A 25,780-nucleotide genomic window follows, 5' to 3' on the forward strand; every position below is an offset into this window, starting at 1 on the left:
GGATCCCAAATCCCCCCCTGGATCACCCTTTTCTCCAGGCTGAGCTCCCTCAGGATTCTCCATTCCCTTTTCCAGCCCCATTCCCTGGACACTTCCAGCCCCTCATTCCACACCCTGGACATTCCCAGCAGGACAATCCCTGGAATTGCATCCCTGGATTGTTATTCCCATCCCCGGAATTCCATCCCTGGATTGTTATTCCCATCCCCGGAATTCCATCCCTGGATTGTTATTCCCATCCCCGGAATTCCATCCCTGGATTGTTATTCCCATCCTTCTCCCCTGCAGGGATCAGAATTCACCCAAATTTGGGAATCCCGGAGCCTTTTCCGTGCCCTGGGGCCAAAACTGCACCTGGAAAAGCAGGACAGGCCCTCAGGGTTAATTTGGGCGTTAATTACACCCCACTAATTAACACACCCAGCTCTGGAGTGCCGATCCCATCCTCTGGAACATTCCCAGCTCTCCAAGCAGAGGTGGGAAAAGGGATTAAATTCCCTTTTTAAATTAAATGGGGTTTTTTTTGGCGTGTCCTGAGCTGCAAACCAGGAAAATCCAGGTGATTAATGAACTTTATTAACAATGGGAGCTCATTAAGTTGCCATGGCGACAACAGGAGGAGTCAACAAACACGGGGCCACTTCCAGAGGGAGCGGGATTTCCCTGGATTTGGGATTTACACAGCAAATTCCAGGTTTTGGAGCAGTTTTTTAGGATTTTAAGGGGAGCAGAGGTGGTTGTGTCACAATCAGGATTTGGGAAAAACCCCCCTTGCCCCTCTGGAAAAAAAATTTGGGATAAAAGCACAGGAAAACTGCTCTGGGAACAAGGAAAAAAAAATTCCTGCTAAATGTGGGGAAAAAATCCCAATCTGGCATTGCAGAATGGGGAAAAACCAGGAAGGGAGGGTGGCAACGGCCAGGGGGAGTGAGTGGGGGGAAAGCCGGGATGGGGGAGCAGGAATTTCCTGATCCAGGAGAATTCCTAGCGGAACTGGAGCGGGCTGATGCGCAGCCCCAGCACGTCCTTCCCGATCTCCGTCACCTGCAGGGACAAAGAGAGGGTTTAGGGGTGAAAATTCAGGATTTAAGGGTGAAAATTCGGGGTTTAGGGGTGAAAATTTGGGATTTAGGGGTGAACTATAAGGATTTAGGGGTTGGGCTTGTGGCTGTCACTCCTGGGCCAGTGCTGGGAGCACTGGGAAGGGTTTGGGAGCGTCCTGAGATCTCTTGGGGGAATTTGGGTGGGAATTTGAGGGATTTGTGTGGAAATTTGAGATATTTAAGATATTTCCACAGATATTTAAGATATTTCCATGGATAAATAAGTTTCCCCCTCAGCCTCCTCCAGACCAACCAGGCCCAACACCCACAGGCCTCCCTTGTAGAAAAAAACACTAGCAGAGCCCAAATTCCCTCTCAGAGGAGAAATTTTTGGGACTATTTAAGATATTTCCATGAATATTTGAAATATTTCCAGAGATGAGTAGTATTCCCCCTCAGCCTCCTCCAGACCAACGAAGCCCAACACCCACAGGCCTTCCTTGTGGAAAAAACACTTCAGAGCCCAAATTCCCTCCCAGATGAGAGATTTTTTTGGTATTTTGGAGATATTTCCACAAATATTTCAGATATTTCCAGAAATACTTGAGATGTTTCCACATAAGGATAAGTTTCCCCCTCAGCCTCCTCCAGACCAACCAGGCCCAACTCCCACAGGCCTCCCTTGTGGGAAAAAGGCTCCATAGCCTAAATCCCCTCTCAGAGGAGAGATTTTTGGGAATATTTAAGCTATTTCCACAACTATTTGAGATATTTCCACAGATATTGTAGATATTTCCATGGATTAATAGGTTTCCCCCTCAGCTTCCTCCAGACCAACCAGGCCCAACTCCCACAGGCCTCCCTTGTGGGAGAGACCCCAAACCCCCTCCGGAACCACAAAATGTCGCCCCTGAGCGCAATGCTGACCCCTCAAACCACCTCCAAACCCCAACCTTTCCCAGCCCACAGCTCAGCAGGATGTCCCTGTCCCCTCACCGTGGTGACGCGGCAGATCTGTCCCCGGAACTCGGGGCTGTAGCAGGCCCCGCTGAGGGGACACTTCTCCACGGCCTTGCCGCGGTAGATGGGGCGGTAGGAGGCGGCGCAGATGTCGAAGGGGTTGTGCTGGTCGTAGTTGAGCTGGTGGCTGTCGATGGGGTTCTTCTCGCACGCTGCCAGGATCTTCCGCGTCTGGGAACGGCGGCGCCGTGAGCACGAGGACAGGGACACCCCAGAATGGGTCACAGCAGGGGTTTGGGGACAGGGACACCACAAAATGGGTCACAGTGGGAGTTTGGACACAGGGATACCCCAAAAATGGTTTCACAGGAAGGGTTACACACCTGAGGGCCTCAGCTGGGGTTTGGGGACAAGGGCCCCCCACAAATGGTGTCACAGTGGGGGTTTGGGGACAAGGATGCCCCAAAAATGGTATCTCAGGAAATGTTCCACACCTCAGGGCCTCAGCTCGGGTTTGGGGACAGGGATACCCCAAAAACGGTGTCACAACCCCAAAAATGGCGTTTCCCAACCTGAGGGCCTCATCTGAGGACTTCACCTTGAGTTTGGGGACAGGGCCATTTGGGGTCCCACCTGCTGGGTTTGGGGACAGGGCCATTGGGGACAGGGCCATTTGGGGTCTCACCTGATGGGTTTGGGGACAGGGCCATTGGGGACATGGCCATTAGGGACAGGGCCATTTGGAGTCTCACCCACTGGGTTTGGGGACAAGGCCATTGGCGACAATGGCCTTTGGCGTCTCACCTGCTGGGCCACCTCGGGCTTGGGGCCGAGTTCGAGCAGGCGCCGGGCAAAGGTGGCGGCGCTTTTGAAGTTCTTGAGCTTGAAGAAGAGGTTGAGGGCGGTGCGGAGCACCAGGATCATGTGCACAGGCTGCAGGTTGGAGTGCGTGAAGTAGGCGGCCATCTGCCAGGGAAAGCAAGGGTTAAAATCCTTGGGAATAATGGGACTCATGACAAGGAATCCCTCTTTTTCCTCTTGTGTTTGTGCTAAAGGCAGAATTCCAAATTTCCAGTGAGGTTTTTACCACCTCAGGAATCTCACATTTCCTCCTCAGGAATTCTGTGTTTTTCCCCTCAGAAATTCCCATATTTTCCCCTCATTAATTCTGTGTTTTCCCCTCAGTAATTCCCACATTTTCCCCCTCAGGAATTCCCACATTTCCCCGTCAGGAGTTCCTTGTTTTTCCCTTCAGGCCTCCCTCACCTCACAGATTCTCTTCTGCTGCTCCAGCGTCTCCTTGGGCAGTTTCTTCCTCTCGATCTCCATGGACAACCCCACAATGTATTCCCGGCAAATGGCAACCAGCTGCTGCGCCTTTGGGACAAAAGTGGGGATCAAACCCTTCCCTGGGGACACCCTGGGATCAGGATGGGAAATCCCACATTTCCCCCCTCAGCAATCCCGTATTTCTCCCCTCAGGAATCCCATGTTTCTCCCTCAGGAACTCCACAATTTCCCCCTCAGGAATTGTCACATTTCTCCCCTCAGGAATTCCCACATTTCCTTCCTCAGAAATCCCACATTTTCTCCCTCAGGAATTCCATGTTTTCCAGGGCAGGATTCCCACATATCCCCTCAGAAATTCCCACTTTTTCACCTCAGAAGCTCCCACTTCCCCCCCTCAGAAATTCCCGTATTTCCTCCCTCACGAATTCCATGTTTGCCCCTCATGAATCCCATGTTTGCCCCTTGTGAATCCCACATTTCCCCCTCACGAATCCCCACATTTTCCCCATCGTGAATCCCACATTTCCCCCCTCAGAAATTCTGTGGTTTCCATGGCAGAATCCCCACATTTCCCCCTCAGAAATTCCGTATTTTCCGAGGCAGGAATTCCCACATTTCCCCCTCATGAATTCCATGTTTTTCACGGCAGAATCCCCACATTTCCCTCTCAGCAATCCCACATTTTTCCCTCACAAATCCCACCGGGATGCAGCCCCCCCTGACCTCGGCGATCTCCTGCTTGTTGTCCACCACCAGCAGGGGCACGCTGAGCAGGATCAGCCGGAATTTCTCCACGGCCTCCTCGAACTTGCCGGCCGTGGTGAGCTGGTAGCAGAGCTGCAGCCGCTGGATCAGGTCGTTCAGCTTCAGCCCCACGGCCGGCAGCGCGTTCTTCAGCCCGGCCTCCTTCCTGGAACCCCAAAAAATTCCGGGTTTGGGGATGAGGGCGGTGAGGGGTGTGTGGGCCCGGTGAGGGTGGGATGGAATTCCTGGAGTGGCCCAGGAATTCTTGGGAATTCCCTCCAAGGATGGGGGATGCACCATCCCTCCCTGAGTCCTTTCCAATGGTTCACGATGCTTTTCCATGGAAAAATTCCTCCCAAATATCCATGGCAAATGGAGTTTTCCAATGCTTTTCCATGGAAAAATTCCCCACAAATATCCAACCTAAACCTGTCCTGGTGATTTTCCATGGTAAAATTCCCACATTGGAATGGGAATTTTCCAATGCTTTTCCATGGAAAAAGCCCAAGGAATTCCTGGAATTCTGAGCATCCACCTCGGACCGTCTGAGCTAATTCCCAGCCCCAAAAATCCGGGATTTCTGCCCTGGAAAACCCCCTGGAATGCGTGAAAGGCGCTCACCAGTTTCGGTGCGGGAATCCGTACATGGCGGGGAGGCTGGGAAGCGCCTGGAATGTCGTCCTGCCCCGGGAGAAGGTCTGCAGGAAGAGCTGCTTGTAGGGCCCGAAGTTGGTCACCCCCACCTGGTCGTGGAGCAGCTGAGAGGGAAAAATAAAATAAAAATAAAAATAAAAATAAAAATAAAAATAAAAATAAAAATAATTAAAAAAAAAATCATGGATTGGGTCGGGAAAACATGGATTAGGCAACACATTTTTCCATAAAAAAATTCCATGGAAAACTCACCCTCATGGCTGTCTCGAAGGATCCCGCCAGGATGTGATCCACGGGGAGCTGGGAATTGTTGCACCACACCTGGGAAAGAGGGAAGGGAATCCAGGTGGGATTGGGTTGGGCACAGTTCCCACAAGGGGCTGAAAAATCCCCCAAAAAAACCCAAAAAAGAAAAGGGAAAAGGAGGGAATTCCTGGTTTTCCAAGGAAATCCAGGATTTTACCTGGGCTGGGCTGGTGCCTTTGGTGGGAGGCACAAAGAATCCGTCCTCAGCCGTTCCTGCAGGGCCGGCGGGGACATCCTGAGGGAAAAATCCCAGAATTCCAGCTGAAATCTGAGCTGGATGATCCCGAATTCCCGAGGAATCTGCGCTGGGACACCCCGGGATTCTCCTACCAGCTCGGGGGGAAGATCCAAATCTTCCTCCACCTCCCATCCTCCTCCTTCCTCCTGCCCTTTTCCCGCTCCTTCCTCTCCGAATCCTTCCCCGGCGTCCACGAATCCGTCTGCAGGGAGCAGGGAATGTCAGAGAGATCCCATGGGCAGGGGGAAAGGAAAATTCCAGGGTTTTCCCAAGGGAAATTCCGGGGTTTTTTCCCACCTTCATCCAGCTGCAGCTCAGCGTCCTCGCCCCAGCCCTCGGTGCCCACGGTGTCGATGTCGATGTCGGCGGCCAGGGCTCCTCCTTTCCCTAAAAAAAAACAGGGAAAGACCCTTGGGAAAGGATTCCATGAGGGGAAAACGCCAACCTGACGTTGTACTGTGGCAGCTCGGGGAGGGATTTTGGGGAATTTTGGGATTTATGAGGGTGAGGGAGAGCTCCAGGATTGTGGGGATGAATTCATGCCCAGCTGGACAGCCACTCTGAATTGCAGGAATTCCATTCCCAGAACTGATCCCATTCCCAGGAATTCCAATCCCATTCCTGATCCCATTCCCAGGGGTCAATCCCATTCCCAGGGGTCAATCCCAGCCCCGATCCCATTCCTGATCCCTCCCACCCCGCTGGCCTCACACCCCACCCCCTTCCCCAGTTTTCCAGCCCCTTTTCCCCCAAATTCCCAGAACACCCCAAACCCCGGGAATGCCAGGAACACCACGAACGCCTCGGGAATTGCGGGAATGCCGACCTTTCCCGGCGATGGAGCCCTCGAAGAAGCCCTTGGACACGGTCAGCAGGGGCCAGTTGGTGTCCAGGGGCAGCACCGGGGCCGGCGGCTGCAGCAGCCGCGCCTCGGGATCCACGGCCGGGATCTGGGACACGCCGGGAAAATGTCGGGAAAATTCCGGGAGGGAGCTGCCTTGCCATCTACAGCTCCTCCCCAAATTCCTGGAGTTTTCCAGGAGCCCCATCCCCTCTGGATCCCACTGTTGCCTTCCCAAAGTCCAGCAGTTTTCCAGGAGTCCATCCCCTCTGGATGTCACTATTCCCTTCCCAAATTCCTGGAGCTTTCCAGACCCCCCATCTCCTCTGGATCTCACTGTTCTCCCCCCAAGTTCCTGGAGTTTTCCAGGACCTCTCCCCATCCCCTCCTTCCTGAATTCCAGGAGTTTCCCAGGATTTCTCCCGTGCCCATCCCCTTCCCTCCCAGATTCCCAGAGTTTTTCCCGGAGTTTTCCCGTTGTTCCCACCGTCTCCTTCTCGGGATCGAAGGATTCCCGCAGGCTCTCGGCCTCCTCGTCCAGCCCGTGCGTGGCGGCCGTCAGGAACGCCAGGGACTCTGGAAAAACAACGGGAATGGCCACAGGAATAACGGGAACGGCCACGGGAGTAACGGGGAATACTGGGAATGGCCACGGGAATAATGGGAAATAGTGGAAATGGCCATTGGAATAATGGGAAATAGTGGAAATGGCCACTGGAATAATGGGAAATACTGGGAATGGCCACTGGAATAATGGGAAATAGTGGAAATGGCCGTTGGAATAATGGGAATGGCCACGGGAGTAATGGGAAATGCTGGGAATAGCCACTGGAAAAATGGGAATAACCACGAGAATAGAGGGAAATATCGGGAACAGCCTTTGGAATAATGGGAATAGCCATGGGAATAACAGGAGTGATGGGAATAGCCACTAGAATAATGGCAATAGTGGTAATAGCCACTGGAATAATGGGAATAACCACTGGAATAATGCAAGTGTAGTGTGTGGGGATCCTAGAGCCTTTCCTGAGCTTCCAGGGCAGAATTCCCTTTGGGAACGACTCCCTGTGCCCGGAATTCCTGTCAGGAAAGACTCCCCCTGTGCCCGGAACTCCCGAATTTTCATCGGGAAGGACTCCCCGTGCCCAGAATTCCCGGGATTCCCTCGGGAATGGCTCACTCTGGCCGCAGTTCCGCAGGATCCGCACCCTCTCGGCCACGTCGCCCAGGTACAGCGCGTTCTGGTAGTGCCCGCTCATGTCCTTCCGGATCTCCGCTGGAAAAACCGGGAAAGACAGGAATCAGCACTGGGAAAAACGGGAATCAGCTGCCTTTCCCAGCCCCGGGAAAACCGGGAATCAGCACTGGGAAAAACGGGAATCAGCTGCCTTTCCTAGGCCCGGGAAAACCGGGAATCAGCACCGGGAAAACCGGGAATCAGCTGCCCTTCCCAGTCACAGGAAAACCGGGAATCAGCACCGGGAAAACCGGGAATCAGCTGCCGTGCCTGGCCCAGGAAAACCGGGAATCAGTCACTGTTCCCAGGCCAAATAAAACCGGGAATGAGCTTCTCTTCGAGCTCTGGAAAACTGGGAATCAGCTGCCTTTCCAGCCCCAGGAAAACCGGGAATCAGCTGCCATTCCCAGCCCAATAAAACTGGGAATCAGCCCCAGGAAAACCGGGAATCAGCTGCCATTCCCAGCCCAATAAAACTGGGAATCAGCCCCAGGAAAACCGTGAATCAGCTGCCATTCCCAACCCAATAAAACAGGGCATCAGACGCCATTCACAGCCCCAGGAAAACCAGGAATCAGCTGCTGCTCTTGATCTCAATAAAAGCAGGAATCAGCCCATTCCTGGTCCCAGGAAAACCAGGAATCAGCCGCCATTCCCAGCCACGGGAAAACTGGGAATCAGCCACTGTTCCCAGCCCAGGAAAACCAGGAATCAGCTGTCGTTCGTGGCCCCAGAAAAACCAGGAATCAGCACAAACAAAACCAGGAATCAGCCGCCCTTCCCAACCCGATAAAACTGGGAATCAGGCAGGATTCCAGGCGGGAACGCTGGTATTCTCACCGATCTTCATCATCTTGCGGAGCTTCTCCAGGTTGCCGGTGATGAGGTAGAGGAAGGAGAGGCGGTCGAAGTTCTTGGTGCGCTGGTAGCACATCTCCACCACCTGGTGGTTCCCCTGCAGCAGCGCCACCTCGCCGAGCTTCTCCCAGCAGCTTTTGTCATCCAGGGCCTTGGCTGCTTCCAGGGCGATCTGTGACGGGGAATTTAGGGATTAATGGGATTGGGAATGGGGAATGGGAATGGGGAATAGGGTTGGAGGGATTGGGAATGGGGAATGGGAGCAGGGGTTCTGGAATTCTGGGATTAGGAGCAGAGACGGCAGCAGAGCCACCTTCCCCGGCAGCCTATGTCATCCAGGGCCTTGGCTGCCTCCAGGGCAATCTGTTCCCAGGGAAAGTCCCAAAAACAACCCAAAATACCCAAAACCAAACTTCACAGAATGCCCCAAAACATTTCAGAATGACCAAAAACATCCCAAGACATCCCAGAGTATCCCAAAACATCCCCAAATCCCCCGGAATCTCCTGAGGCAGCCCTGTGCCTGTGTCACCTCACCAGGGCCAGGCTGAGGCGCATTTTTCCCAAAACTTTCCTAAAATGCCCCAGGAATGTCCCCAAAGCTGACATCATCTCGATGCTGCCACACTCTAGGACCAGGCTGAAGCACGTTTTTCCCAAAACATCCCAAAAACATCCCCAAAACACCCCAAAAAGCCCCCAGAGCTGGCATCACCTCAATGTTGCCACGCTCCAGGGGCCAGGCTGAAGCATGCTTTTCCCAAACACCCCAAAACGTCCCAAAACACCCCAAAAAGCCCCAAGAGCTTTCCAGGGATGATCACCTCGATGTTGCCGCACTTGAGGGCCAGGCTGAAGCGCGTTTTCCCAAAACATCACAAACCACCCCAGAATGTCCCAAAATGCCTCGAAACGTCCCCAAAACACCCCCAAAAAGCCCCAAGAGCTCTCCGGGGACGATCACCTCGATGTTGCCGCACTCGAGGGCCAGGCTGAAGCGCGTTTTCTCGTCCTTGACGAAGTGCAGCGCCACCTCGGGGTAGCCCTTGCGCTGCAGGTACGCGATGATGGACTGCCCCACCAGCTTGGCGTTCCGCACCATGTGCAGCACCTGCGGGGCGGCACCGGGCCTCGGGAAGGGCTCTTCCCAAAATTCCTTTGGGAAAAGCTCCTCCCAAAACCTTCAGGAAAGGATCTTCCCAAAACAGGGGAAGGATGTTCCCAAAACCACTCAGGAAAGGATCTTCCATCCGCAGAAAAGGATCTTCCCAAAATCCCTGGGAAAAACTCTTCCCAAAACCCTCGGGAAAGGCTCTTCCCAAAAATCCCATTGGGAAAGGTTTTTCCTATTCTCAGGAAAGGCTCTTCCCAAAATCCTTTGGGAAAAGCTCTTCCCAAAACCTTCAGGAAAGACTCTTCCCAAAATCCCTCAGGAAAGGATATTCTATCCCCGGGAAAGGCTCTTCCCAAAACCATAGGGAAAGCCTCTTCCCAAAATTCCTTTGGGAAAGGCTCTTCCCAAAATCCCTGGGAAAAGCTCTTCCCAAAAAATCCCTTGAGAAAAGCTCTTCCCAAAAATCCCGGGAAAGGATTTTCCATCCCCAGGAAAGCCTCTTCCCAAAAACCCTCAGGAAAGGCTTTTCCTATCCTTGGGAAAGGCTTTGCCAGCCCCTACTCCCAAATCCAAAATCCTCGGGAAACCCTCCACTTTTCCCCCACTCCCAATCCTGTTTTTTCCCACTTTTTCCCCACTCCCAGGTTCATTCCCGACCTTGTCGTGTTTCCTGTTGATGAGGGCGAGTTTGAACTCGGTGGGGTCGAGGGTGAGCACGCGGGGCTCTCCACCATTCCCAATCCCATTTTTCCCCCACTTTTCCCCCATTCCCAACCCCACTTTTCCCTCATTCCCAACCCCATTTTCCCCACTCCCAGGTTCATCCCCGACCTCGTCGTGTTTCCTGTGGATGAGGACCAGTTCAAAGTGGAACTCGGTGGGGTCAATGCTGAGCACGCGGGGCTCACCCCCGTTTCCCCACCATTCCTAATCCCATCTTCCCCCATTTCTCCCCCGTTCCCAATCCCAGATTTTCCCCCGCACTCCCGGGTTTCCCGACCTCGTCGTATTTCCTGTTGATGAGGGCGAGTTTGAAGCGGAACTCGGTGGGGTCGATGGTGAGCACGCGGGGCCGGCACTCCCGGTCCAGGCAGTAGACGTTGTTGCCCTTGACGCGCGTGACGTAGATGGGCAGGTCCAGCGTGCGGATGATGCCGTGGTCCCTGTGCCAACGGGGAGAGGGGACGTTCCCAGGGAGAATTCCCGGAGAGAACTCCCGGCCATCCCAGGGAGCTCCAGGGGGACGTTCCCAGTGAGAATTCCTGATGACAGTTCTCAGCCACGCCGTGGAATTCCAGCAAGAATTCCCAGTGAGATTTCTCAGCCATCCCCGGGAACTCCAGGCCACCCCAACCAATTCCAGATCATCCCAGGGAACTCCCAACGATCCCGGTGAGAATTCCTGACCATCCCAGTGAGCTCCTGACCATCCCAGGGAATTCCAGGCCATCCCAGGGAACTCCCAGCCATCCCAGGGAACTCCCAGCCATCCCAGGAAGAATTCCAGACCATCCCAGGAAGAATTCCTGATCACCCCAGGGAGCTCTCAACGTCCCAGTGACAATTCCCAGCCATCCCAGTGAGAACTCCAGGCCACCCCAACAAATTCCAGACCATCCCAGGGAACTCCCAACGATCCTGGTGAGAACTCCTGGCCGTCCCAGGGAGCTCTCAACATCCCAGTGAGAACTCTCAACCGTCCCAGGGAATTCCTGCCCATCCTGGTGACAATTCCCGCCCATCCCAGTGACAATTCCCAGTCCCTGGAATGCCACCGACCCCGAGGTGACGGCGTATTTGATGTGGTTGCTGGTGGTGTAGATGAAGACGCCGCTCTCGTCCCAGGCGCCGCTCTTGACGCGGATGTTCTCGTGGATCTGGCACAGCGACTCCAGCTTCCGGTTACAGATCAGGATGGCTGGGAACGGCCAAGGGAACGACGGGAATTGACGGGGGAACCGGGAATTGCAGGGAACAGCGGGAATTGCAGGGAACGGCAGGAATAATGGGAAGGGCAGGGATTAACGGGAATTGATGGGAATGATAGGGAATGACAGGGAATGACAGGGAACTGATGGGAATTGCAGGGAATGCCGGAGAACGTTGGGAACCCAGGAATTATGAGAATGATGGGAACGATGGGAACAAGGGAATTACAGAAACGTTGGGAACCTGGGAATTACAGGAACGACAGGAATGAGGGAATTACGGGAACAGCAAGAATCAGGGAATTACAGGAATGATGGCAATGAGGGAATTATGGGAATGATGGGAATGAGGGAATCACGGGAACAGCAAGAATCAGGGAATAACAGGAACGATGGGAATAATGGGAATAATGGGAACGATGGGAATGGCAGGAACCCGGGAATTATAGGAGTGAGGGGAATAACAGGAATGAGGGAATTACGGGAATAATGGGAATAGTGGGAACGAGAATGGGAATGAGAACGGAGACAAGGATGGGGATGGGGATGGGGACAGGAATGGGGATGGAGAACAGGGATGAGGATGGGAATGGGAATAATGGGGATTGTGGGAATTATGGGAATGGGAATGAGAACGGAGATCAGGATGGGGATGGGGAATGGAGATGGGAATGGAGATGGGAATGGAGATCAGGATGGGAGTTGGGATGGATTATGGGGATTGCAAGAATTATGGGAATGGGAATTACAGGAATGGGAATGGGGATGGGAATGGGGGCGGGGATGGGGATGTGAATTTTCCCCCGGAGCTCACCGTGCTTGGCCAGCAGCGCCACGTGGGACATGTCGGCCGACCAGATCACGTACTTCACCTTGGAGATCTTCACCGAGGCCAAAGTCCTGGAAAAACCCCGGATCCGGGATCAGGAACGGCCCAAAATCCACACCCAGGATCCCAAAAACCAAAGTGGATCCCAGAAAACCCCAGCAGATCCCAAATAACCCCAGCAGATCTCTTCTGCGGCCTTTCCTGGCTTTCCACAGGAAGAAGCAAGATTTGGGGTGGGAAAAGCTGGATTTGGGGTGAAAAAAAAAAAAGGGATTTAGGGGGGAAAAAAGGGATTTAGGGGAAAAATAAAAGGGATTTAGAGTGGAAAAAATTGGGATTTAGGGGTAAAAAAAAACAGGACTTAAGGTGAAAAAACCCCAGTGTTTCAGATAAAAAACCAGGATTTGGTGCACTAAAAGCAGATTTTAGGTGCGGAATTCCCAGAAAATTCCTGGAAAATTCCCGGAAAATTCCCAAAAAATTCCTGGAAAATTCCCAAATGTTCCCACCTTTTCTGCTGGACGTCGAAGAGCGTGATGGAGTCGGAGTCCCTCAGGAGCAGGTTCCCCGTGCCCGCGTAGAAAATCTCGTCGCAGTTGGGAACCGGAACCTTCTTGGTGATCTCGTTCTTCAGGTTCTTGATCAGGATCTGCCCCCGGGATGAGAATTCCCAGATTTTTGGGGAAATTCCCAGATTTTAGGGCGAATTCCCGGATTTTGGGGCGAACTCCCGGATTTTGGGGGTTTTAGGGAATGCAGGAGGAGTTTGTGCCGCTAGGGCTGAAGCAGAGTTGGGTTTTTCCAGGATTTCCCCCCTTTTTTGAGGGAGCACGAAGAGGTGGGTTGGGAATCGGGGTTTTCCAGGATTTTGGAGGTTGGAAAAGCATCAAACCCAACCTAAATCCCAGGAATTCCCTGCAGGGATGGGGATCCAGCCCTCCCTGAACCCCTTCTGGCGCTTCCCAACCCTTTTCCCATGGAAAAACCATCCCAAATTTCCATCCCTGGCACAGCTCGAGGCCGTTCCCTCTTGTCCTGCCCCCGTTCCCTGGGATCAGATCCCAAATCCCCCTGGGATCAGATCCCAAATCCCCCCTGGATCCCCATTTTCTATGGGATCACCCTCTCAGCTCCTTCAGGATTCTCCATTCCCTTTTCCAGCTGCTCCAGCCCCATTCCCACTTTTCCCAACCCTTTTTATGTGGGATCAGGTCCCTCTGGATCCAATCCCCGTTATCCCAATCTCCTGCTTTTCCAACCCTTTTTATTTGGGATCAGGTCCCTCCGGATCCAATCCCTGTTATCCAAATTTCCCAACCCTTTTCCCATTGGGATCAGGTCCCCCCGGATCCAATCCCTGTAATTCCAATCCCCGTTTTATTTGGGATCAAGCCCCCCTGGATCTGATCTCCCGTTATCCCTATTTCACACTTTTCCAACCCTTTTTATTTGGGATCAGGTCCCCCCGGATCCCATCCCATTATCCTGATTTCCTGTTTTTTCCTGTTTTTTCCCGGTTTTTCCCGGTTTTCCCCGGGCTCTCACCGAGTGCATCCTGTCCAGGACGGCGAATCGGTTCCGCGCCACCCACACGGCCGTGAGCCCCGAGGAGCGCTTCCCCTCCGGAGCTGCCATCCCAAAAAAAACCGAGATCAAACCGGGGATCCGGCCGGGATTAACCCGGGATCAACACGGGATAAACCGGGATCAACCCGGGAACCCAGCCAGGATAAACCCGGGATCAACACGGGATAAACCAGGATTAACGTGGGAATCCAGCCAGGATAAACCCGGGATCAACACGGGATAAACCCGGGAATCCAGTCAGGATAAACCCGGGATCAACACGGGATTAACCCGGGAATCCAGCCAGGATAAACCCGGGATCAACACGGGATAAACCGGGATCAACCCGGGAACCCAGCCAGGATAAACCCGGGATCAACACGGGATAAACCGGGATCAACCCGGGAACCCAGCCAGGATAAACCCGGGATCAACACGGGATAAACCAGGATTAACGTGGGAATCCAGCCAGGATAAACCCGGGATCAACATGGGATAAACCCGGGAATCCAGCCAGGATAAACCCGGGATCAACACGGGATAAACCGGGATTAACACGGGATAAACCCAGCCAGGATAAACCCGGGATCAACACTGGGAATTCGACCAGGATTAACACGGGATAAACCCAAAATAAACCCGGGATCCAACCCAGGATTAACCCAAAATAAACCCGGGATCAACACCGGGAATCCGGCCGGGATAAACCCGGGATCAAACCAGGATCAACCCTGGATAAACCCAGGATTAACACCGGGAATCCAGCCGGGATAAACCCGGGATCAACCCCAGGAATTCAGCTGGGACCAGCCCTGAAAATCCCCAAAATGTGGAACTCGAGGGGTTTTCCCCCAAAAATGTCAGATTTGAGGGATTTTCCCAAAACTACAGGATATGAGAAATTAAAAAAAAAAAAAAAAAAAGTGGAATTCGAGGGATTTTCCCCTCCAAAAATGTGGAATTTGAGGGACTTTTCCCCAAAATCTCAAGGATTTAAAGGATTTTCCCCAAAACCTCAGGGATTTGAGGGTTTTGCCCCCAAACCCTCCCCGAGGCCGGGTCCTTTTCTCTCCTCTGGCTGCAGAATTTTCCCTTTTCCCTCATTTTTTTTGGGCCCCAGCTGCTCCTCCATCAATTCCAGGGATTTGATTGATCTTCCCAATATCCCAGCTGGAAAAACTCCCCAAAAAAATATTTTTTTTTTTTTATTTTTGCCTCCAAATCCACCCCAGCAGGGAAATATTCCATAAATCCCTGGAAAAGGCCCCAAATCCATCATGGAGCAGCTGGGATTTAAAACCAGCACAAAAAAAATCCAATAATTTGGGAGTTTTCATCCCATTAAATCAAAGCTTGGAATCGTAAATTCCCCCACTAAAATAAAATTTGGAATTTGCCAGGAACGGAAAAACAAAATAATTCCTGGGATTGTCACTTTTAAAGGGATTTTTTTTGTGGGTGAAATGTCCCAAAAATCCATCAAGTTTGGACAGAGCCAGGAAATCTCCAGCTGGGAGGAAAAATTTGGGAAGGGAAAGGAGAATTCCTGATAAAATATGGATGGGGGAGATTGAATTTTTCAAAGGGAAAGGGGGAAAGGTGCCAAAAAAACAGGGAAAAAAGGAAAATTTGGGGTGAAAAAAGGGGATTTTTGGGGGGAATAAAGGGGATAACAAAGAGGGGATGGAAATTTTGGGATTTCTGGGATTTCAGGGCGCACCCACCGTCGGGATTTTGGGAATCTGCGTCCTTGGGAATGGTGTACAGGTCGTAGGTGCTGTTCTCCAGGTTGCTGGCTCGCTGTGGGGACAAAAAATGGGGGATTTTAGGGGTTCTGCCCCAAAAAGTAACAGATTTGAGAGATTTATTTCCCCCAAAAAAATCAGGGGTTTGAGGGGTTTATTTCCCCCCCAAAAAATCAGGGGTTTAAGGGATTTTTTCCCCCCAAAAAACGTGGAATTTAAGGGATTTCCCCCCCCCCCCCCAAAAAAAAACCCCATGGAATTTAAGATATTTTATCTCCAAAAAACATGGAATTTAAGGGGTTTCCCCTCCAAAAAAGTAGAATTTAGGGGATTTTTTCCCCAAAAAAGGTGGAATTCAAGGGATTTTTCCTCCCCCAAAAAAATGTGGAATTTAAGGGATTTTTCTCCCCCAAAAAACCCATGGAATTTAAGGGATTTTTCCTCAAAAAACTATAGAATTTAAGGGATTTTTTTTTTCCTCAAGAGAAGGAGAAATTTAAGGGATTTTCCCATTTAAAAAAACGTGAGATTTGAGAGGTGCTTCCTCCCCACCCCAAAAAAGTGGAATTTGAGGGATTGGGATTTTTCCTCCCAAAAAAATCAGGGATTTGAGGGATTTTCCCCCCCCAAAAAAACAGGAATTTGAGGGATTTTTTTGCCCCAAAAAGTGGAATTTGAGGGATTTTCCAGAGGAACAAAGCGGGATTAGAGGGTTTTCCCCCGGAGTCGGGGATTTGGGGGATTTTTCCCCAAAAACTTTGGGATTTTGGGACTCACGGTGCAGAGCAGCACGGCATTCTCAGCTGGGTTGTAGCTCATGCTGAACACCGGGAACTTGGAGCCGCTGGAGAGGGAAAAACGGGAATTTGGGGTGGATTTGGGGAATTTTGGGATGGGTTTTGAAGATTTTTAGAGTGGATTTTGGGATGAATTTTGTAGAGTTTCAGGACAGGTTTTGGGGTGGATTTCAGGGATTTTGGGGTGGATTTCGGGGGGACTGTGGGGTGGATTTTGAGGAATTTGGGGTGGATTTGAGGATGGATTTTGGCGTGGATTTCAGGCATTTGGGGATGGATTTTAGGGTGGAGTTTGGGGTAGATTTTGGGGGGAATTTCAGGGATTTGGAGATCGATTTTGGGGATTTTGGGGGGCATTTTAAGATGGACTTCAGGATGGATTTTGGGGATTCTGGGATGGATTTTGGGGTGGATTTCAGTCGTTTTGGGGGGGGGATTTCAGGACAGGTTTTGGGATGGATTTTAGGGATTTTGGGGTGGAGTTTGGGGTGGATTTCAGGGGTTTTCAAGACAGTTTTGGGATGGATTTTAGGGTGGATTTTGGGGATTTGGGGATAGATTTTAGGAAGGATTTCAGGTATTTGGGGACAGATTTTAGGGTGGATTCCAGGCATTTTTGGATCGGTTTTGGGGTGGAATTTGGGGATAGATTTTAGGGCAGAGTTTGGGATGAATTTTGGGGGTAGACTTCGGCAATTTCTGGGGGTGGATTTTGGGATGAATTTCAGGGATTCTGGGGTGGATTTTGGGGCGAATTTCAGGGGTGTCAGGACGCGTTTCAGGGTGGATTTCGGGGTGGGTTTCGGGGATTTTTGGGATGAATTTTGGGGCAGGTTTCAGGGATTTAGGGCACCTGCGCAGCTGCATGACGGCCACGTCGCGGGAGCTGCCGAAGTCGAGCTGCCGCAGGAACCGATCCTTGACGTAGAACAGAGAATTCCCGTGCACGGCCAGCGCCGGCCGCTCGCGCTCCAGCTTGAACACCAGCATGCCCCCGTCGTGTCCTGAGAGAAAACACGGAATTGTACCGGGAATTACACCGGGAATTACACCGGGAATTACACCGGGAATTCCAGGGAAAGACACCCAGAACGACAACAGGAATTACACTGAGAATTCCAGGGAAAAACGCCTGGAATTACAGACAGAACACTAGGGAAGAACACCCAGAATGACAGCAGGAATTACACCGGGAATTCCAGGGAAAAACACCCAGAACAACAACAGGAATCACACTGAGAATTCCAGGGAAAAACGCCTGGAATTACAGGCAGAACACTAGGGAAAAACACCCAGAATAACAGCAGGAATTACACTGGGAATTGCAGCCAGAATTCCAGGGAAAACCACCAGGAATTCCAAGGAAAAACACCCGGAACAGCAGCGGGAATTACACCGGGAATTCCAGGGAAAAACACCCAGAATAACAGCGGGAATTACACTGAGAATTCCAGGGAAAAACACCAGGAATTCAAAGGAAAAACACCCAGAGCAACAGCGGGAATTACACCGGGAATTCCAGGGAAAAACACCCAGAATGACAACAGGAATTACACTGGGAATTCCAGGGAAAAACACCCAGAACAACAGCGGGAATTACAGCGGGAATTCCAGGGAAAAACACCCGGAATGACAGTGGGAATTTGGGATATGAATGGGGGACAGAAAGGGGAATTGAACACCAGCGTGCCCCAGTTGTGCCATGGGGGAAAAACATCTGGATTACACCGGGAATTCCAGGGAAAAACACCCGGAATATCAGCGGGAATTACACTGAGAATTCCAGGGTAAAACATCCGGAACGCCAGGAAAAATACCTGGAATAACAGCAAAAATCACACCAAGAATTCCAAGCAAAAACATCAGGAATTATACCTGGAATCTGGGGTTCCTGAAAAAATCCTGATAGCATGTCAGAGTATCCCAGCCAGAATCTGGAGATTCCCAGCCAGAATTTTGGGGACTCCCAGACGGAATTCGAGGAATACCAGCTGGAACTTTGGGGTTCCTAAGGGTATTCTGGGAACTCCCAGCCGGAATTTAAGGGCCCCCAACTGGAATTTTGGGGACTCCCAGACGGAATTTGGGGATTACCAGACGGAATTCTGGGGTTCCCACACGGAATTTGGGGATTCCCAGACGCAACTTTTGGGTTCCTGAGGGTGTTTTGGGGTTCCCACCCGGAACCTGGGCGTTCCCACCCGGAATTTCGGGAATCCCGGGGCTCACCGGCAGCGAACAGGTTGAGGTTGGGATGCGCCGCAAGCACCCAGAACCGGTCGTGGTCGCGCCGGAACGTTTGGACTCCGGTCCTAAAGGAAGGAAGGGGGGAAAAAGCCCTGGAATTCCGGCAAAGCCTGGAATTCCGACATTCCCAAGGGTCTCTCCTGTCCCTCGGGGCGGCACCGACCGCTTGGACATGTCCCAGACCCGGATGCTCTTGTCCTCGGAGTTGCTGAGGATCAGCTCCTGGCGCGGGTGGAAAACGGCGCAGGAAACGTTGTTGTAGTGGCCCCGGCACGTGTCCACCTCCCACGCCTTGGATTCTGGGGGAAAATCCGGGGAAAACGGGAAAAAGTCACGGAGAAATGGGAAAAAAAATCACAGGGGAAATGGGAAAAATCCCAGGGAAGCGGGAAAAGCAACAGAAGAATGGGGAAAAAAACAGCGGAGAAAGGGAGAAACCGGCCCTTGCACGTGGCCACCTCCCAAAGCTTGGAGTCTGGAAAAATCCAGGGTAACATTTGGGGAAAAACCCAGGGAAAAAGGGAAAAAAAATCCCAGAGAAATGGGAAAAAAAATGGAAAAGTGGGAGAAACAGCAGGGGAATGGGGAGAGACCCCAAGGAATTGGGGACAAATGATGGGGAAATGGGAAAAAAACCACCCCAGAAAGGGAGAAACCAGCCCAGCACGTGTCCACCTCCCAGGCCTTGGATTCTGGAAAAATCCAGGGATGAAAAGGAAAAATCCCAAAGAAATACGAAAAAATTAATGGAATGGGGAGAAACAGCAGGGAAGTGGAAGGAATGGGGAAAAACCCAGGGAAAAGGGGAGGATTGGGGGGAGAAAAAACCCCAGGAAATGGGAGCAATGAGGAGGAAAAACCTCCCCAAAACTGGGAAGAAAAAACAGGAAAATGCCAGGAATGGGGGGGGGATTCCGACTTTTCCCTGTCCCCACCACAACACTGAGCCTTTTTCCCGTTTTTTCCTATTTTTTTCCCATTTTTCCCCCTCACCGTTCATCCTCCAGATCTTGACCTGGCGGTCGTCGGCCCCGGACACGATGAGGGGCATGGACGGGTGGAAGGCGGCCCAGTTCACACCCCGGTCGTGGCCCTGGAAAAGTGGGAGTCAGGGAAAGATCCAGGGGAAATCCAGGGGAAAATCCGGGGGGAAATCCAGGGGAAAATCCAGGGGGAAATGAGAAGAGTGGCGGAAAAAGCAGGAAAACCCTTCTGGAATCTTCCCCACCCAGGACAGGGTTTGAAGGGTGGAGGGATTTTCATGGATCCCCTTTGGATCTCCCACACGTTTCCTGTGGATTTCCCAATGGATTTCCCGCAGATTTCTGCAATGGATTTCCCAAAGGATTTTCTACAGAATTCCCACGGGGTTTCCAATGGATTTCCCACAGAATTCCCATGAATTTCCAAGGGATTTCCAGTGGGTTTACGATAGATTTCTAATGCACTCCTCACAGATTTCCCATGGATCCCCCATGGATTCCCCACGTATCTCCAACGGGTTTCCAATGGATGCCCCACGGATTTCACACCATTTTCGATGGATTTTCCACAAGTTTCCCAGAGACTTCCCATGGATTTCTAATGCATTTCCCACGGACACCCCACAGACTTCCCAGAGATTCCCAACGGATCCCCCATGGATCTTCCTGCCATTTCCCACAGATTTCCCACAGATTCCCCGCGTATTTCCAGTGGATTTCCCAGAGAATTCCCATGGATCCCCCACAGATTTCCCACAGGTTCCCCGAGGATTTTGGGAACGCCGGGCACCTCGAGCACGTGTTTGACCACGGCGTCGGTGGTGCCGAACAGATCCACGCCGGTGATGCCGCGCACGTCCGACTCCACGGCCCCGGGGGACAGGTTCTTCTTACGGAGCCCTGCGCAGGGAGAACATGGAAAAATCAGGGGTAAATCCAGGGGAAAATCTAGGGGAAAATCCAGGGAAAAATCCTGGAAAAATCCAGGGAAAATCCAGGGAAAAATCCCGGGAAAATCCAGGGAAAAATCCAGGGAAAATCCCGGGAAAAATCCCAGGAAAAATCCTGGAAAAATCCAGGGAATATCCAGGGAAAAATCCAGGGAAAATCATGGAAAAAATCACTGAAAAATCCTGGGAAAAATCCCAGGAAAAATCCAAGGAAAAATTCAGGAAAAGTCCTAGAAAAATCCAGGGAAAAATCCCAGAAAAATCCTGGGAAAAATCCAGGAAAAGTCCTAGAAAAATCCAGGGAAAAACCCAGGGAAAAATCCCAGAAAAATCCCAGGAAAAATCCCGGGAAAAATCCCAGAAAATCCCAGGAAACCTCACAGCCTGGTCCATCCCGCACCCGCGTCCGTGTCTATTCCCATTCCCAGTTTTTCCCATTTTCCCATAGATTTTTCCCAGTCATCTCACCAGACAGGTCCCACACTCATTCCCATTCCCTTTTTCCCGTGCGTTTTCCCAGTTTTTCTCGGATTTTCCCAGTTATCTCACTGGAGATGTCCCACGCCCTCACAGTCTGGTCCATCCCGTTCCCATTCCCTGTTTTTCCCATTTTTCCATGGATCTTTCCCGTTTTTCTCACCCGAGATGTCCCACACCCTGACGGTCTGGTCCATCCCATTCCCATTTTTCCATGGATCTTTCCCGTTTTCCTCACCCGAGATGTCCCACACCCTGACGGTCTGGTCCATCCCGCTCCCATTCCCATTTTTCCATGGATCTTTCCCGTTTTTCTCACCCCACATGTCCCACACTCTCACAGTCTGGTCCATCCCGCTCCCATTCCCATTTTTCCAGGGATTTTTCCCCGTTTTCCTCACCCGAGATGTCCCACACCCTGACGGTCTGGTCCATCCCATTCCCATTTTTCCATGGATCTTTCCCATTTTTCTCACCCGAGATGTCCCACACCCTGACGGTCTGGTCCATCCCACTCCCATTCCCATTTTTCCATGGATCTTTCCCGTTTTCCTCACCCGAGATGTCCCACACCCTGACGGTCTGGTCCAGGCTGGCCGACACCACCAGGTCCTCGCTGGGGTGGAACTGAGCGCACATCACGTAATGGTTGTGCCCCGTCAGCACGCTGGCAAAGCACGGGACACAGTTCCATGGGAATCCCAGGAAAAACGGACAGAACTCCAAGGAAACCCCAGAACACCCCAGAATCATCCCAGTGAAGGATTCACCCCACGATCCCAGGGAAGGATTCACCCCAGGATCCCAGGGAAGGGTTTATTTCAGAACCCCAGGATCCCGAGCAATGCCAGGAAACCGCAGAATCCCAGAGGATTTACCCCAGAACCTCACGAATCCCGAAACCCTAGGAATCCCCGGAATGCCATGGAAGGGTTTATCCCAGAATCCCAGGAAAAACTGATCCCAGGAAATCCCAGAATTGCAGGAACCCCAGGATCCAAGGAATCCCCAGGGAAACCCAGGAAAGGGTTTATCCCAGAATCCCAGGCAAGGCTGACTCCAGGGAATCCCAGGGAAGGATTTATCGCACAATCCCAGGGAAGGGCTGATCCCAGGAATCCCAGGAAATCCCAGAATCCCAGGAACCCCAGAATCCCAAGGAACCCCAGGGTTAATGGGATTCTGACCAGACGCAGGTGCGGCTCTGCCAGTTCCACACGCGGATGGTTTGGTCGTCGGAGGCGCTCAGGATCCACGGATATTCCTGGGAAAACGGGGAAAAATAACTAAAATAAAAACCTGGGATCGGGGGCCTGGAGGGGTTGGGATCCCGGGAAGCGATCCCAGGAATCTATTCCCAATTTAAAAAATCCCTGTTGGAGATTCCCAGGAAAAGAACAGAACTCCCAGGAAAGGGATCCCCAGTAGAGGAGATTCCCACTGGAAAACGAGAATTCCAGGACAAAATTCCATGAGAATATTCCCAGCAGAAGCTCCCAGAAATCCCGGATTCCCAGGATAACCCTGGAATTCCCAGAACCCCAGAATTCCCAGAAAAGCCCCTGGGAAAAAAATTCTCAGAAATTCCCAGGAAAACCTCCAAATTCCTGGGATAATCCCCAGAATGCCCAGGAGAGCAGATTTCCACTGGAGACGGCCAGAAATCCTGAAATCTTGAGATAACCCAGAATTCCCAGAACTCCAAAATTCCCAGAAATCCCCAAAATTCCTGAGACAACCCCCAGAGTTCTCAGCATAACCCTGGATTCCCAGAACCCCAGAAAACCCCAGGAAAATCCCAGAAATTCCCAAAAACCTCTCTGAAATTCCCAGAAAACCCTCGGAATTCCCAGAAAACCCTCAGAAATCCCAGAAAACCCCCGGAATTCCCAGAAAACCCTCGGAATTCCCAGAAAACCCCCGGAATTCCCAGAAAACCCTCGGAATTCCCAGAAAACCCCCGGAATTCCCAGAAAACCCCCAGGAATTCCCAGAGAACCCTCAGAACTGCCGTGCTCACGTGGTGGAAGAAGGTGGTGCGGATGTAGTCCAGGTGGCCCAGCAGGGTGAAGAGGCAGCGCCGCAGTTTGTAATTCCACACCTGCAATCCCAGAGGGAGATTCCAGGGAAAATTCCCGGAATTCCAAACCAGGGAAGCCCCAGATCCGCTCCAGGGGAGCGGCAGCACAGGATTCCCACTTTTCTCCCAGGATTTTTTCCCGTTTATTCCCAGATTTTCCCGTTTAAATCCGATTTTCAATCCCAGGTTTCTCACTGCCGTCACTCAGTCCCAATTCCCAAATTTTATTCCCAAAAAATCCTGAGCTGGGGAGGAGCCCAGGGACCATGCCAGGCTCTGGTTTTTGGGTTAAAAATGGGGAAAAAAAGTATAAAAACAGGGGAGAAATGGGGAGGAATATTGGAAAGAAAACGGGAAGAAAAATGAGAGGAACACGGGGAAAAATGGGAAAAAGATGGAGAGAAAAATGGGAAGAAAATGAGAGGGAAAAGGGGGGGGGAAAGGGGGAAAATGAGGAAAAATATGGGAAAAAAATATGGGAAAAAAAAACATGGGGAAAAAAACATGGGGAAAAAACATGGGGGGAAATGGGGGGGAAATAGGAAAAATAAGGGAAAAATAAGGGAAAAATAAGGGAAAAATAAGGGAAAAAATCGAAAGAAAAATGGGAAGAAAATAAGGGGGAAAAATGGGGGGAAAAATGAGAGAAAATGGGGAAGAAAATGTGGGGAGAAAATGGGGAAAAACATGGGGGGAAAATATGGGGGAAAATGGGGAAGAAAATGGGGGAAAAATAGGAAAAATGGGGGCGGGAAAAATCGGGAAAAAATAAGGAGAAAAAACCGGGGAAAAACGGGGGGGATAATGGGGGAAAAAAAGGGAAATTGGGAAAGCTCACCTTGATTTTGTAGTCATCCCCCCCGGACACGAAGAGCGGCTGCTGCTTGTGGAAATCGATGCCTCGCACCGGCCCTGGAGCAGGAAAAAACATCAAAATTCCTCTGGGATTCTCTGCCTGAATTTTGGGAATTTTCCCTCAAGTTTCCTGGAATTATCCCCAAATGTTTAACAATTCTTCCTGAGTTTTCGATATTTTTTCCCCAATTTTTTGGGAATTTTTCCCACTCTGGAGCCCAAACCCAGAAGCACCACGAGTTCAAGGGGATCCCAAAACCCCCAGAATTCCCAGATTTCTCCCATTTTTTTCCTGGATTTTTCCCAGAAATTTTCCATTTTTGCCCGGACTTTTCCTACGCTCTCCCTGGATTTATTTTCCCACTGGATTTTTCCCCACTTTCACCCCGTTTTCACCATCACGCTCACCAAACTTTTCAATGAGGGCGCACACGGGACCCACCCCACCACAGGCTTGGGTGCACCTCAGAACCCTCCAGAATTCCTGAATTTTTCTCATTTTTTTCCTGTTTTTTCCCCGTTTTTTCCCGTTTTTCCCCGTTCTCGCCCCGTTTTACCGTCGTGCTCGTCGAACTTGTCGATGAGGGTGCACATGCGATAGTCCCAGAGCTGGATGACGCCGTTGTGGAGGCTGCTCAGCACCCAGGGCCGCTTGGGGTGGAACGACAGCCCTGGGAAAACAGGGGGGGGAAAGTGGGAAAAAATGTGGTAAAAACTGGGAATAAAGCGGGGAGAGGGTGGGAAAAAAACTGGGGGAAAACCTGGGAAAACCTCGGGGAAAAAAAACAGGAAAAGAGTGGGGAAAAACCTGGGAAAAATTGGGAAATAAACCTGGGAAATAAACCTGGGAAAACTCTGGGAAATAAACCCGGGAGAAACTGAGAAAAATCCAGGAAAAAAACCTGGGAAAGGATGGGGAAAGGGTGGGGAAAAAAAAACTGGGAAAACCCTAGGAAAAGGTGGGAAATAAACCTGGGAAAAAAACTGAGAAAACCTGGAAAAGAGGTGGGAAATAAACCTGGGAAAAGGATGGGAAAACCCTGGGAAAGGATGGGGAAAAATCTGGAAAAACCATGGGGAAGAGGTGGGAAATAAACCTGGGAAAACCTCGGGAGAAACCCAGGAAAAGTGTGGGGGAAAAATCCTGGGAAAAACCTGGAAAAGAGCTGGGAAAAAAAAAACGGGAAATAGACCTGGGAAAGGATGGGGAAAAGGTGGGAAATAAACCTGGGAAAAACCTGGGAAAACCTTGGGGAAAACCCAGGAAAACGGTGGGAAAAGGATGGGAAATAAACCTGGGGGAAAAAACGGGAAAGGGGTGAAGAAAATCCTGGGAAAAGGTGGGAAATAAACCTGGGAAATAAACCTGGGAAATAAACCTGGGAAATAAACCTGGGAAAACCTTGGGAAATAAACCTGGGGAAAGGACGGGAAATAAACGTGGGAAAACTCTGGGAAATAAACCTGGGAAATGAAATAAACCTGGGAAATAAACCCAGAAAATAAACCAGGGAAAGGGGCGGGGAAACCTTGGGGAAAACCCGGGAAAAGAGTGGGAAATAAACCTGGGAAAGGGGTGGGAAATAAACCTGGGAAACGAAATAAACCTGGGAAACAAACATCGGAAAACCCTGGGAAAAGGGTGGGAAATAAACCTGGGAAAAGGGTGGGAAATAAACCTGGGGAAAAGCGGGAAATAAACCTGGGGAAATCTGAGATCAGACCCCAGAATTCCCCCGGATCCCCCTGGTTCCCCCCGTCCCCTCCATTCCCGCTGCAGCCGCTCCGGGCCCTCCCTCCATAACGGACCCGCACCTTGCCCCCACAGTTCCGCCTCCCCATGCCCGCACCCCGCTCTATCCCTGTTTTACCCCTGTTTATCCCGCTTTTATCCCGGTTTTTCACCTTTCACCCGCGCGGATTTGGTCTCGAATTTGGTCAACATGGTCCCAGCCCGGCCCGGCCGCAGCCCGGAACCTCCACGTCGGCACCGCGGGACCGCCCCGGAAGCGGCACCGCTGCTTCCTGCTCCTTGCGT

At 51.4% G+C, this 25,780-nt stretch overlaps 1 protein-coding gene across 1 annotated transcript; it reads right to left on the reverse strand.

Annotated features, from left to right (window-relative positions):
• Positions 1-554: 554 nt before the first annotated feature.
• On the reverse strand, positions 555-25,742 carry COPA (COPI coat complex subunit alpha). The gene is made up of 33 exons (XM_063176250.1): positions 25,648-25,742; positions 24,300-24,413; positions 23,726-23,799; positions 22,828-22,908; positions 21,995-22,071; positions 21,365-21,474; positions 20,171-20,280; positions 19,391-19,490; positions 18,561-18,696; positions 18,380-18,462; positions 17,004-17,154; positions 16,131-16,197; positions 15,333-15,408; positions 13,588-13,670; positions 12,552-12,691; positions 12,028-12,113; positions 11,065-11,203; positions 10,286-10,448; positions 9,136-9,282; positions 8,154-8,343; positions 7,257-7,352; positions 6,564-6,652; positions 6,062-6,185; positions 5,533-5,622; positions 5,328-5,437; positions 5,155-5,232; positions 4,944-5,012; positions 4,659-4,795; positions 4,017-4,203; positions 3,270-3,380; positions 2,808-2,969; positions 2,040-2,234; positions 555-1,044 (listed from the first exon to the last, which is right to left on the reverse strand). The coding sequence occupies exons 1-33, from the start codon at positions 25,685-25,687 to the stop codon at positions 985-987; spliced, it is 3,675 nt and encodes a 1,224-aa protein (XP_063032320.1). The 5' UTR covers positions 25,688-25,742; the 3' UTR covers positions 555-984.
• Positions 25,743-25,780: the final 38 nt, after the last annotated feature.

This window comes from Melospiza melodia, chromosome 25, assembly GCF_035770615.1.
Source record: "Melospiza melodia melodia isolate bMelMel2 chromosome 25, bMelMel2.pri, whole genome shotgun sequence".
NCBI classification, from domain to species: Eukaryota; Metazoa; Chordata; class Aves; order Passeriformes; family Passerellidae; genus Melospiza; species Melospiza melodia.